Source organism: Lytechinus variegatus, chromosome 10 (genome assembly GCF_018143015.1).
Source record: "Lytechinus variegatus isolate NC3 chromosome 10, Lvar_3.0, whole genome shotgun sequence".
Lineage (NCBI taxonomy): Eukaryota > Metazoa > Echinodermata > Echinoidea > Temnopleuroida > Toxopneustidae > Lytechinus > Lytechinus variegatus.
The window spans coordinates 33879465-33895109 of NC_054749.1; the positions used below are offsets into that span (position 1 = coordinate 33879465).

Below are 15645 nucleotides of genomic sequence, written 5' to 3' on the forward strand. Positions count from 1 at the left end.
TAAGTAATACCAGATGAAAGAGGAGATTCTAAGCATTAAATTGGTAGGTCATTTGTTTATTCTTATTATGATTAAGTTATGATAAATCTCGGTTTCGTTTTTTCTTGGACGCACTGTATAAACTTGTATACTAGTATATGCCTACATACTTTCTGATGTTTGTCTATTTATCAATATCAACTTGTAGCCCTACTTGAGGTCCATGCAGGGGCGCTCGTACATGGAAAGGATAGGGATGTACGGCCCCAAATTCTGTTGTGAAATGAGGGGGCTCGAAAATACTGATTTCCCTCTGAAAATTGGGTGCTTGCATGGGAGCTGGAATTTAACAAGAAATAAGGGTCTTCATGAGCTGACACTTGAAATATGAGGGGCTTAGGAACAGAGAGAACGGGTCTGTAAATAATTACGGAAAAAATCAAAATAATGTGCTTGGGAACTGGCAAGGCGTGGAAGCGGGGGATGTCATAAGGACTGCACTTACCCGTATTGCCATTATACCTAAGCCCCCCCCCCCCCGGACGCGCTTGAGGTTTACTTGCCCCTAAATATGCCAATTTTTAGAATAAAAAACTTTTCAAGAACCTTATATACATATGTTTGGCCACCCTATTGGTCTCAGAATGACTTTCAAACTTCGCCAACCCGAATCTTAAATAGTGACCCTTTGTCTAAGTATGTACTCCGTTGCGTAATACTTGCACTCTCCCTTCGGAAACTCATTGAGGACATAAAGACCACTCCCTTTCCAAAGTGCATGAGTGAAGGAAGTTGTATCACAAGTGCAAACATTCCCTTTTTTATCAATTAGGTCTATAAACGTTAGGATACTATGTTCCAATACAATCATGAAAGCATCGCATGTCTCAAAATTCCTCTTTAGGCTGGCATCTCCAAAGTAACAACAGGTAGAATTGTTTCATCTGATCTTTTTCTTCCAGTAAAATTAATGCTGTTTGATCTAAGCAACCCCCTATATAATCCTGAACACGTACGAGAGCAAGATAATTTTGTAACTTTCTACGACGCAAGAATGATAGTTATCATGGACTAGATTCTGGATATAGACACAAATTCTGATGCCATGGAATGAACTTCATTTTTCGCCTTCTTGTCTTTCACGATTTTTTAATGTCACGGTGAGAATTGGCCCCAGGTTGCATGGACATCTGGACATGGCATGAAAGATGACTCTGGTTGAAAGTTGACAGCAATATCAAGGTGAAATTTTTGGACAGTGTCTTCGATAAAAATGGAAAGCAAGAGTATTTATTAACTTATTATGTTAATGACACAGAAGTTTAGTCTGCTGCAGAGGTTGACGACGTGTTCGCTGTTTTAATCGGATTGCCTTAAATGCTTTCTACCGGTCACTGTACATTACCTTTTGTTATCCTATAATATTTGTGAGTATTTATATATTTCTGAAGTAGTTTTTTTATGGTTAAATACCGTTTTAATGTATGATTTACATGATTTAAATACTGCTAAGCCAATATTCAAAGCAATTTATTGCAAATGATGTGTTTATTTTTACTGAAATTCTTCAGGACATGAAACTATTAAGGCATGAAAAGATTGAAGGTTAAATAGGCATGATAGGAGGAAGATGTGTGGTGTGATAGGCCAACAGATAGTTGTGGACACACCATATACGACACTACTTTCTACCTTGCTTATACCTAACATTAAAATCAGTTTATTTGGTGTAGCAGAGGCAGGGATTTCTTAAATTTTTGGTCCTTCATCAGGGAGGGGGAGGGGGGCAGACCACCATCTCCCATAGGATGCTAAAAACCAAAATACATTCCTATTTCAATTAGTTAGATCATAATAGAAACAAAATCATTTGTATATGTGTTTGAAAAAAAAAATTAAAATTCACATACTGAGATGTCTTATCATACCGTTTATGGCATTGAGGTTCAGAGGGTAAAAAATATAAATTGTTTTTAATTGCTTGGTCGCCTTTGCAACCTCGCTCGCACACTGCATTTTTATTAATAAATGGTGTTGCATATAGTGTGCAGTTTAATTACTGAAAACGTGTATATATTCTTCCAGTTCAGTATTAACTGTTTATCATGGGCTTAAAATACACTTTCACTTGTATAATTCGCAATTTTTTCACCAGTCCACTGCAATGATTATACTGTATAGCTATAGAAATACTCAGCTTCACGCATGTGAAGGTATAAAGTGATCGCTAATTAGTCCTCGCATATTTTCGAGGATACAGTCTTTGACCAACATTGTCGCCCTAGCTTTAACGTTGCATTTACAATTTACAGAAAATCCAATATTTCATTTACAATATGTTTTTATCATATTAACCAAAGACAAACAGTGATCTTCTCCCATGCATGCCAGTCCCATAGACGGTAGACTCGCTCCCTCGCATCCCCCTCCTCCGGATAATAATATGACTTCACCTGTGCTATCGGTTAACTTTCATCACCGTGGCCGAGTTGTCTAAGGCACCGACTAGACATTTGGAAGTCCGGGTTCAATCCCCGCCCACGGCACCTGCCGATGAATTAGGCATGCTATGGACAGTGCTTTTTTATCATGCATTCAAATAAAATAAAATAATGAAAATGCTACATTCTTGGTAACTAGGTGAGCACTTGTTTGAAAAAAAAGATGAATAAAATGATATCAAATAAAAAAATATGAAATAAAATGTTAGGCATATGGCAAAACTGGTATTACAAATTAAGGCAATTCCCCTGTCAATTCAAATAAGTAATTGTTTTTATATTGTTTTTTAATCAGACAGAATTGGAAGCCGAGTTTGGAGGTTCACTAAACCGTCATGGTTTCATCGGGTAAACGAGGGGTGAGACGAAACCTCTTCTCAACTCGGAATTCTTCTTTAACATCCCCCTGGTCTACGAACAAGACACATACTGCCCTCTTTACAATGCTTGCTGCTTTTATTGGTGGTCAAATCCTTCTCACTGGAGTATTTCTTATGAGAGCAGCGCCCCCTTGTGACTGCCGATGCCAGTGGCGCCCGGACCTGGAGATGACGAAAGCTAAAGCAGGTTAGTTGAAATGATTACACTCGTAAAGAAATCAAGAAAGGGTAGGGGACAGTAGCGTAACTAGGATTTTACACAGGGGGGGGGGGGCAAAATCGTCCGCCAGAAAAAAAATTGACAAGCAAAAAAAAGGTCCTCAACAGGATATACAGGACATTTCACAGGGGGGGGGGGGGGCAAGGATAGGTCCCTTGCATGGGTTATAACTCGTCAGGGGGGGGGGGCAGTCTGCCCCCTACCCCCCCCCCCAGTAGGTACGCTAGTGGTAGGGGACTACTGCGTGCGGTCACTTTACTAATCCTTTATGCTACAAAATATACTACTTTGAATCTGTGTTTTTATAAAATAGGGTTAATTCATAACGTAAGTCAACTATCATTTAAAAGAGGGCACAGTATCATTGTTTGTATAGACCAACAGTGATGTGAAAGTTAACTGGTTTTTCACTCTAATAGTTGTTGCGAGAAACTTGCGATCAATTGCAAGTCTATTCTGGTCCCTAAATCAATCACAACACAGTAAAAACTGTGGTGTTAACCGGTGTACATAGAGGACCACACCAGTTATTTGACACCGGTGTTAAATATTGGTGGTGTTGGTTTTACACCTATAGGTGTTATTACAACACCTTTGGTTGTTACATTTACACTCTTTGGTGTTATGTTCAATCTTTAGGGTGTAATTTTAACACTCAGGGTGTGGTCCTCTATTAACACCAATTGGTGTCAGTTTTAACACCACAGTTTCTACAGTATAGTTAATTGCAAAATAGTGATTGATTGCTAATCTGCTCCTTGAACAAGTTCAATCTGATTTGCTACAGCTAACGCTGATCTATAGTTGTACAATTCCAACATTTTGCAATTGATTGCAATATTTTCTTGCAACACCCCTAACTGTTACTAGTAGAGTGGATAAGCTCCAAAAAACACAAGAATTGTGCAAAATTTGACTAAAGCATGAAACTTTCACAAGTATTAGTATATGCCGTAAGATTTATTTTAAAGATGGGAGGTAAATTTTAAAATGCCATTTTCGGCCGTTGCCATGGCAACGGAATAATTTCTAAAAAATGACATACATTCCCATGTAAATGGTAAATAAACATGATATAGATGAATAAAATGATAACTTTCAAGCTTCCAATTGAATATATATAAAATTTAGAAACATTCAAAATCAACAAGATAGTTCCAATTGGTCCGTTGCCATGGCAACGGCTTGTTTTTCCCCAGAAAAATAAAAATTTTGATTAAAAAAACGTTGTAGAATATGATTTATCTTTAATTTTCCCTAATTTTACAGTGTTAAACAAAGATATTTTGGTTGCTAGATGTATAAATCATATCTCAAGCCATTGCCATGGCAACCAAATAACAACTGATTTACAAAAATAACATGGTTGACAAGACAATGGGCAGGTGGAAAAATCAACTGGAATTGACTTTATATGTATGCTTTAGTTTTGACCCTCTCATTTGAACCAAAATACAGAAAGTGTTCTGCAGGAGTTCTTTATGAAGATAAAACTTTATGTTGCATTGGTAATGCTTGAATTAAATAAAAAGAAACAATGTTGCAAAGAACCCGTTGCCATGGCAACAGCTTATTTCTCTCTAGAAAGGTAAAAATATTGATAAAAATGTAAAATACATGTATGATCATCAGTCCATTTTCAATCATTTTTGAGGTACTAATCGGGATATGCTTTTGACTAAATTTATAAATATATAACATCTTAAGTCATTGCCATGGCAACCAGATAACATCTAATTAAAAAACAACAACAACAGGGATGACAAGGTTATGGAAAGGTGAAAAGTACAATGAAAATTAACTTATATGTACATGCATAAGGTTTGACCTACTCAATTAATTTAGGGGAAATAATACAGTGAGTGTTCTGCATGAACTAATTGGAATGATACAGATTGATGTTGCCTTGGTAATACTTGAATTAAATAAAAAGAAACAATGTTGCAAAGAACCCGTTGCCATGGCAACAGCTTATTTCCCTCTAGAAAGGTAAAAATATTGATAAAAATGTAGAATACATGTATGATCATCATTCCATTTTCAATAATTTTAAGGTACTAATCGAGATATGTTTGTGACTAAATTTATACATATATAAAACATCTTAAGTCATTGCCATGGCAACCAGATAACATTCAATTTAAAAAACAACAAAACAGGGATGACAAGGTTATGGATAGGTGAATAATACAATGGAAATAACTTTTATGCATAAGGTTTGACCTACTCAATTAATTTAGGGGAAATAATAAAGTGAGTGTTTTCCATGAACTAATTAGAATGTCCAACATTGATGTTGCCTTAGCAATACTTGAATTCCACGATAAATATCAATGTTGCAAATGACCTGTTGCCATAGAAACGGCTCATTTACACAAGAAAAGTACCAGTTTTGATTAGAAAAATGACTATAGACTCTGATTTTTCTTTCATTTCTCCTAATTTTGTGATAAGAATTGATATGTTTGCTGTTAACATACAAATAATATCTGAAGCCATTGTCATGGCTACCAAATTACATCTAATTTGAAAAAAAAAAACATGGCTGACAACACAATGGACAGGTGGAAAATACAATTAGAATTAGAATTATTCTGTATATGCTTAAGTTTTGAACCCCTCATTTGAACATAAAGTATAGAATGAGTTCTGCAGGAGTTCTTTAGAAAGATAAAAAAATCATGTTGCCTTGGTTACGCTTGAATTAAATTCTTTTTAAAATGTTGCAAAGGGCTCGTTGCCATGGCAACAGCTTATTTCCCTGTAGAAAGGTAAATATATTGATAAAAATGTAGAATACAGACATGTATGATCATCTTTCCATTTTCAATTATTTTAAGGTACTGATCAAGATATGTTTGTGACTAGATTTATAAATATAACATCTTAAGCCATTGCCATGGCAACCCGATAACATCTATTTTTTCAAAAACAACATGGATGACAAGGGTATGGAGACTATGGACAGGTGAAAAATTCACTTAATGTGCATGCATAAGGTTTGACCTCAATCTAGGGGAAACAATACAATGAGTGTTCTGCATGAACTAATTAGAATGATAAACATTGATGATGCCTTGGTAATACTTGAATTCAATGATAAATATCAACGTTGCAAATGATCTGTTGTCATAGCAACTGCTCATTTTCCCAAGAAAAGTACCAGTTTTGATTAGAAAAACTGTAGTGGTCTGATGTGTCCAAGACCTTGAGACGGCTTCCAAAAATGGAGTTTAAAACGGCTGTTGATATATAAATGGACATAGCTCACTTCATATCCGTCTGGGATAATTATATGATTTCGTGTCTAGACCATGGTTTCAATGGTCAAGTAATACATTATGACAAGTTACACGGACAGTCAGTTGTCCTGTATTAAAAGAAATCCAAGATGGCTTTGAAAATGAAGTCTAAAATTGCTGTTGCTGCATTAAAAAAACGTAGTTTCTTTAATATCCTGGAATAAGTTTATGCCATAGTGAAATGTGTCAAATTATACATAAGGACAAGTTACAAGAACAGTTTTCAAGTATGTCCAAAAATCTAAGGTGGCTTCCAAAAATGGAATATAGAATAGCCCCTGTGACTAACAAATGGACGTATTTTGTGTAATATCTGCCAAGTGCATATTATTTTGATATCTAAAGCATGGTTTTAAAAGTCAGTAAATACATCATGTACATTGGAACAAGTTACAAGGACACAAGGACAGTTAGTAATCCAGTATGTTCCAACATCCAAGATGGCTTCAAACAATCGAGAGTCTATTGAATTGGAGCCTGTTGCTTAAAAATTGACATAGTTCATTTAATCCACCAAGAAGGAAAATGATTTTGGTATTCACACTTTGGTTTCAAGTTTTAAAAGATACGTTTAGACTTGTTACAATGATATCCAGTTGTCCATTTTGCCTAAAAATCCAAGAGGGTTTTCCGAAATGGCATCCAAAATGACTTCTATCACTCAAAAATTATCAGAGTTCATAAAACCTGTAAGAAACAATTTTGGTGTCTACACTGTGGTATGAAGGGTCCATTATTACATTAGGACAAGTAACAAGGATGGTTAGTTTTCAATTTTGTCCAAAATCCAAGGTAGATTCTCACAAGTGGATATCATATCCACTTCAAAGTAACAGTCGCCATTTTAGAATCTATTTATGGAAGCCATCTTGGATTTTCAGGCAAATTGGACAATTATACATCATTGTAACCAGTCCCAACGTATCATTTGATCCTTGAAATCCTAGTGTAGACACCAAAACAACATCCCAATATGTATTTAATGTACTATGTCCACTTTTAAGTAACATTTAAAACCCCATTTTCAAACAATCTTTGAATTTTTGGACACAATATTGACGCCTGACCAGTCTGTTCAACTGGACACAATGTACAGTATTAGTTGACCCTTCAAACACTTCTGTAGACACCAAATCATATCCCCAATGTGTATTAGTAATGAACTATATGTCCATTTTGAAGTAACAACAGTCAATTTAGACCCCATTTTTGAGGCCATCTTGGATTTTTAACATATCAATCCATTGATTGTCCTTGTAACTTGTTCTAATGCATTAAAAAATGGTTTTATGATAATGGTTGAGACATCAAGATCATATTCCCCAGACAGATATTGAACAAACTATGTCCTAATTTATTATTTAACTCTTGTAACTATGGTTTAGACACCAGAATCACATTTCACAGGCGGATATAGAATGATCTACGTCAGATTTGATTAAAAACAGTCAATTTTAGACCCCATTTTTGTAAGTCACCTTGCGTTTTTTAACATACCAGACCAATGACTGTCCTTGTAACTTGTCTTAATGCATTACACGACCCTTTAAACTATGGTTTAGACAGCAACATAATATTCCCCAGACAGATATTGAACAACCAATGTTTATTTGTAAGTAACATTAGATATGGTTTTACAAAACTTTTTTTGTAAGCCATCTTGGAAATGTGGACATACTAGACCACTGACTGTCCATGTAGCTTGTCCTTATGTATTGACCCTTGAAATAACATATTCCCCAGACAGATATTGAGCAAACTATATCCTAATTTATTATTTGACTCTTGAAGCTATGGTTTCAACACCAAAATCATATCTCACAAGTGAATATAAAAGGAGCTATTCCATTTTCAAGTATCAGCAACCGTTTTAGAATAGTTTTTGGAAGCCATATTGGATTTTCGAACACACCTGACATTGTGTAACTTGTCCTAATATTGTTAGACTCTTGAAACCAATGATTTAAACACCAATATCATCATCTAGGCCAATATGAAATGGGCTATGTACGCTTTAGGTATCAGCAACCATTCTAGATTCAATTTTTCGAAGCCATCTTGGATTTTTGGACATTCCAAACCACTGGCTGTCCCTGTATTTGGCCAAATGTACTACTTGATCCTTATAAACAATGAATAGAAACCAAATTTAAGCCATTTTATCAAGTAATGGATAAATTGTGGATTTTTAGCTCACGGCAGCCAGTGAGGGCATCATCTTGGAACACCCTTGAGTGCTTAAATTATTTTTAACCTTTCAACCAGTAAGGGTATTTTTATCGTATTTGACCAGTCTACTTTTCATGTAAAATAACCAGTGAATAGATTAAACTTCGTGTTGAATAGATTCAAACGTTACTTTAAAAATTATTACAGTATTACAAAATTTTCTTCGTCAAAATCAGCAGTGTAATTTTGAGGGGGCCAGATATGACGTATCGAGCAAAATTTACTTTAAAATGTTCTCACCGAGCCAGCGACAGAGCAAAAAATTTCATTTTTATTTTTCATTTTGGGTACATTATTCGTAAAATAATATTTCATCCATCTCTCTTTCACTTTCTCTTTATTTTTTTAGTAATGATTTTTTGGGGGGAGAAGGGGTGCTAAATTACTGGGAATTTTCTTGATGGAAACTTTCCATGGGAATAATAAATTTGACTTTTGTGGGAAATTTTTAAATTTTTGGCAAATTTTCAGGAATTAAAAAAAAAATGATGGGTATTTTCAAAAAGTAACAATTTTCTGATATTTATATGCAGGAAATAGGCATATCCTGGCAGATGATGCTTAATAGTGCTTTGCTATCATATTTCAAGCCAAGTATGCTAAAACAGTCAGACAAGGCATGATTTTCAATGATCTCCATGTAAAAGATGATTTACTGTATTTACCTTGATTTGGAAATCAAGACCATGTCGACTCCTTACATAGACCTAAGATTTTGAGTTATCAACCCCTATAATCCCCTTATATGTTGATATGTTGAACAGCTTTAAAACACATATCACCCCAAGACGCTTTCTTCAAAATGGCCGCCTGCGAATACTTTGAACGAAATTGTCCAGCATCAAGTTTCGGGCATTTATTTGAGCCCACAAAACTCTGATACGAGTTTTGTTGGTCTTATTTCGATGCCATGTATAATGAAACAAGACTGTGCTTATCATTTAGCATTTTTATGTTCAGCACCCCCCTAAAAGGGGAAAAAATAAATAAATAAACATATTTTTATCGAAATTTGTACTTTTCTGGAGCCATTTGCAACATTGATATTCATCTTTATGTTCAGCATTACCAAAACATAAGTATTTTTGTCAACCTAATGGAACAATGCATAACACTTAATGTAACTCTTGTTCAAAATTTCTTGTAAAAGAGCAGGTCCAATCTTGTGCATATTAAGTTAATTTTATTGTATTTTCCGTCTGTCCATTATTTTGTCAGCTATAGTTTTTTTTTTGGTAAATTAAATGTTATGTTATTGCAATATTAATGCCTCAATATGTTATTCATAAACAACAAAAATGTACGCGTATCTTTGGCACCCTAACTTTAGTAAAAATAAAAATGAAATATAAGATTCTACTAGGTATTTTTTTAATCAAAGATGGTCTTTTCTGGAGGAAAAATGATCCGTTGCCATGGCAACCGAACACACATTTGCAAACATTGATATCATTAAGTTCAACCGTTACCAAGGCAGCATCAGTTTTATCATGCTATTGTACTCATGCAGAACACTCACTGTAATTTTTTTTCAAAACTTAATGACTGTTCAAACATTATGTAGATTAAGTAAAATTTTATTTTACCACCTGACCATTATCATTTCAACAGTGTAATTTTTTTGTATTTATAAATTACATCTTAATCCCAATGGCTGAAGATGTTATCTACATATTAACAACAAGCATATGCTTAGCACCCTAAAATTAGGTGAAATGAAAGAAAAATCAAATTTTACCATGTTTTTGTTTATCAAAGTTGCTTATACTTTTCAGCTCAGGGAGGAGGGGGAACATTTGAATTACTAATATTTATCATTAAATTCAAGTATTACCAAGGCGACATCAATTTATTATTCAAATGAACTCATGCAGAATGCTTAATAAGTTTTTTGTCCAAAATTAAATGACTGGCCAAACCTTTCACACATTGAGTTATATTATATTTTCCACCTGTCCATGATATTGTCGTCCAAATTAATATTTTTGTAAATTAGATATTATTTGGTTGTCATGTCAATAGCTTTAGATGTTATTTAAACATTTTACACCAAACATATCGATGTTTAACACACTAAGATTAGGGGAAATGCAAGAAAAATAAGATTCTATAGTCCTTTTTTAATAAAAATTGGTACTAAATGATCCGTTGCTATGGCAACAGGCCATTTGCAACATTGATTTTTATCCTTGAATTCAAGTATTACCAAGGCAACATCAATCTGAATCAATCCAATTACTTCATGCAGAACACTCACTGTATCATTTCCCCTAAATTATTGAGTATGGTCAAACCTTATGCATAAAAGTTATTTTCATTGTATTATTCACCTATCCATAACCTTGTCATCCCTGTTTTGTTGTTTTTTAAATTGAATGTTATCTGGTTGCCATGGCAATGACTTAAGATGTTTTATATATATATATAAATTTAGTCACAAACATATCTCGATTAGTACCTTAAAATTATTGAAAATGGAATGATGATCATACATGTATTCTACATTTTTATCATTTTTTCCTTTCTAGAGGGAAATAAGCTGTTGCCATGGCAACGGGTTCTTTGCAACATTGTTTCTTTTTATTTAATTCAAGTATTACCAAGGCAACATCAATCTGTATCATTCCAATTAGTTCATGCAGAACACTCACTGTAATATTTCCCCTAAATTAATTGAGTAGGTCAAACCTTATGCATGTACATATAAGTTAATTTTTATTGTACTTTTCACCTTTCCATAACCTTGTCATCACTGTTGTTGTTTTTAATTAGATGTTATCTGGTTGCCATGGCAATGACTTAAGATGTTATATTTATAAATCTAGTCACAAGCATATCCCGATTAGTACCTCAAAAATGATTGAAAATGGACTGATGATCATACATGTATTCTACATTTTTATCAATATTTTTACTTTTCTAGAGGGAAATAAGCTGTTGCCATGGCAACGGGATCTTTGCAACATTGTTTGTTTTAGTTTAATTCAAGCATTACCAATGCAACATAAATTTTTATCTTTATAAAGAACTCCTGCAGAACACTTTCTGTAGTTGTGGTTCAAATGAGGGGGTCAAAACTAAAGCATACAGATTAAGTCAATTCCAGTTGATTTTTCCACCTGCCCATTGTCTTGTCAACCATGTTATTTTTGTAAATCAGTTGTTATTTGGTTGCCATGGCAATGGCTTGAGATATGATTTATACATCTAGCAACCAAAATATCTTTGTTTAACACTGTAATATTAGGGGAAATTAAAGATAAATCATATTCTACAACGTTTTTTTAATCAAAATTTTATTTTTCTGGGGAAAAACAAGCCGTTGCCATGGCAACGTACCAAATGGAACTATCTTGTTGATTTTGAATGTTTCTAAATTTTATATATATTTAATTAGAAGCTTGAAAATTATCATTTTATTCATCTATATCATGTTTATTTACCATTTACATGGGAATGTATGTCATTTTTGAGAAATTATTCCGTTGCTATGGCAACGGCCGAAAATGGTATTTTTAAATTTACCTCCCATCTTTAAAATAAATCTTACGGCATATACTAATACTTGTGAAAGTTTCATGCTTTAGTCAAATTTTGCACAATTGTTCGGCTAATCCGCTCTACTATACTGTTATGACGAATCTTGAGCAAATAGTTTTATAAGAATAATGCTATGGTCAAACTATGTATTCATCAAGGCGATCAGTGTTCTGTGACGTCTTACTTAGGGTATAAAGTAATCAAAATCAAGACTCGCTCATGAGCAGGGGAAGCCAAAGTGTTTAAAATTTATGGCTCAGTTAAAAAAATATCAATAAGTCTTATTAGTAATAAATAGCATAAGTACTCTTTGTAACACCATGCACTTTTGTAAATAAAAAAATTCTCTGATTCTCCTCCATTCAAGCCCGAAGCATCGTTAGTGTTTCAACAGAAACATCAGGTCATCATATAGCTGCAGGTATGAATTTTTTTTATTTATACATAGCGTGACATTTTAGAAACGTGATTTTATCGACTAAATGAATTCAATGTTTGCTCGCATTAATATGTACCAATAATTTCCCTTCGGTATATCAGTGTTCGTTTACAATGTTGCAAGCTTCTTCCTTCGTCGCAGATGGCGTAGTTGCTGATGAAAGCTTCACCAGGGAAAGTTCTCACTCCGTCTTTGAATCAAATTCACAAGACATATAGTACATTGACATATCTAGCACCTACTTCGTTAATTTTTTGTATTTTGCTATAAGTTAATGTTGGGATGATAGCAAGGCGTTCCCAAATGATTGAGTTTTATTTCATAATGTATACTTTTCTATCTCCTTCATTTTAATCAATTATCAGGGATCTCGCGGCCAAACGACGCCATCAAACTTGGCGAAGAATCTATTCCCAATCAAAGGAAAGTGAAGATACCTACTGACCATGCAGTTATTCATGTTGATTCTGATCTTACGAACAAGACTAGTCATGTAGAAAAGCAAGATACCATGGATATGGAACCACTACAGGGATTCGGGATTCCTGATCCCTTTACCATCTTGACAACAACTAACACGGCCTTCAGCGACTTGACTGAGAATTGGTTGGAGAGCTTGCGACGGTTGGAACGTCCCTACAACATTACCCTAATCGCAGAGGACTATGGGGCTTACCAGTACCTCAATGGCCACAAGGACGTCATGGAGTCTTCAAAGCTACGGATCAACCTGAAATTCACGGACCAGAACGTGAGCCATTCTAAAGCTCTTGGGTTCTACACCAAGGAATACATCCAACTCGTCGGGAAACGTCCACATTACATCCTTGACATACTGCGTACGGGAGCTGGTGTCCTCTTTGCTGATGCTGATGCAGTATGGCTGAAAGACCCTGTTCCTCTCATCACCGATACCTACTCAAAGTATGATATATGGGTGGCACTTGGTGAAGGAGGACAAATTCCTTGCCCTTGTTTCATGTACATCAAGCCAAGTCCTAGATCCACAGCAATGGTCAAAGCTTGGCAAGCCAGGATAGAAGATCAACTCAATACAACATCTCCTGAAAATGACCAGGGAGCATTGGACTGGGTTATGCGTAATCATATCCGATATAAGAAGTTACGGGTTAAGAAACTAGACATGACTGCATTTCCGACTGGGCAGTCTATGTTCTTGAAAAAGGGCTGGTACGCAGCTCATAAGAATGAAATATATGTTGTGCACGCAAATAAGGTCGGCGGATATGCCAAGAAGAAATTCGTATTGAGATGGAAAAAGCTTTGGTTTCTTGGAAAAGATAAAAAGGAAAATGATACTCAACCAAAAATAGATATGTGATTAATTATTATTCAAATTATAGGTCTAGGTCTTAATTCAAATTATAGCTCTAGGTCTTAAAATTAAATATTAAGTCTAATTCATGCAAGTAGAAATAAGCCGTTCATGAAGGCACATTGATATTCTTTGAATTCAATTAGAACTGCTCATTCATGACGTCATAAACAGGCCTAGCTATCAAGAATCATATTCGGTATATTTCATAGTCTTCCTAGTCTTGTACGATTTCGTTTTTCTGCTTTCGCACAAAGGATACTTTGGAGACATTCCAAGGAATGGTGGATATAAACATGATAAATAGAGTTGCCATGGATAATGACACAAATTATTCAACTTGATAGGGTCCCTGACACATTAATGAGGCATTGCCAGAAACTCATGTTTAATTGCAAATCAAGCGTGAGTCAAAAATCAAATGTAATAGAGTGTTACTTGCAATAACGTCAAGATGTATTAGAAAAAAAAATGTATTTTCTAACAGGACCTGTGCTTCATTTGTTTTTTTCTTACTTTGTTCTTGAATGAATTGAAATTTTCTTATAATGCCTCCTGCAATCTGATCAGATAATATCCTACAGAAATTTCATGTAGGCTTATCTTCTAGCGATATGTTATATGCTACATTTTCCAGAACAATTACAGAATTTTAAAGAAAGATATTGGAGAGTTGAGTAGAGGCAATATTTAGGAGGGAAAGAAAAATGAATGTCGTTATGAAGAAATGGGGATGAAAACTTATTATGTTGCAATGAGAAAACACGGACAATGCTAAGATTAACAAATATACTCAACGAATATTGCATTCATGATAATTGGTACCATGTACACGGTAATTAGCAGCCAAAGAAACAGTGGCGTAGCTACGGGGGGGGGGGCACGTACCCCCCCGAGATTTGGTGTGCCCCCCAGGTGCCCCCCCCCCCCCCCAGAAAAAAATTGGCAGAGCCCAAAAAAGGGGAAAAAAGGAAAAGAAGAAGAGAGAAGAAAAAAAAGAAAGAGGAAAATAAGAGAAGGAAGACGAATGAATAAATTAATGCGAGGGGAAAACTAGTAAAAAAAATTATTTCATGTTGCTATATAAACTTGCCTGTTCAATGAGATTCATATCTTGCTCAATAGGCTGATATGGAGCAAGTTTTGAAGTCAATATACAAAACATATTTTAGCTCGGACATCGAGCTTTCATTATTTTTTACATTAACTAATTTAAGTGCTCTGTAAAATGTTCGTTTTATGGTCTACATATCAGCATTTTAAGCTCACGCTGCGTGATCACATTGTTTGATTTGCCAAGTTAATATTGTCTACGTGTATTCCATAATGTTCCATAAACAAATATATTCAGCCATGCCCAGATTCTAGGTCTAAATCTAAAACATCCGGGATAGCCTGCATGCATGTTCTTTAAATTATCCTGTGTTACATCAGAATATCAATAATTGCTTGCTCACGCTTCACGATCGCATTATTAATAATACCCAATTAACTATATATTTTTTAGGTCAAATATATCAATTTTCTTCCTCTCGCGCTTCGCGCTCGCATCAGTTGTTTAGTAACATACCTATCCCATTTATTAATACAAAAAGTGCTTAGAATGACCTTTTTTGGTCGGAATGTCAAAAAAGATTTGCTCGCGCTTCGCACTCGCTTTATTGAAATATATACCATCTTTGTGGGTAATTGTAAGCAGTCTTTAACCGGGTCCCTTTT

At 34.8% G+C, this 15645-nt stretch overlaps 1 protein-coding gene across 1 annotated transcript; it reads left to right on the forward strand.

Annotated features, from left to right (window-relative positions):
• The first annotated feature begins 941 nt into the window (after positions 1-941).
• LOC121423212 (UDP-D-xylose:L-fucose alpha-1,3-D-xylosyltransferase MGP4-like) lies at positions 942-14801 on the forward strand. Its single transcript, XM_041618532.1, has 4 exons — positions 942-1406; positions 2776-3047; positions 12519-12572; positions 12956-14801. Exons 2-4 carry the CDS (start codon positions 2816-2818, stop codon positions 13930-13932), a joined length of 1263 nt encoding a protein of 420 aa, XP_041474466.1. The 5' UTR covers positions 942-1406; positions 2776-2815; the 3' UTR covers positions 13933-14801.
• Positions 14802-15645: the final 844 nt, after the last annotated feature.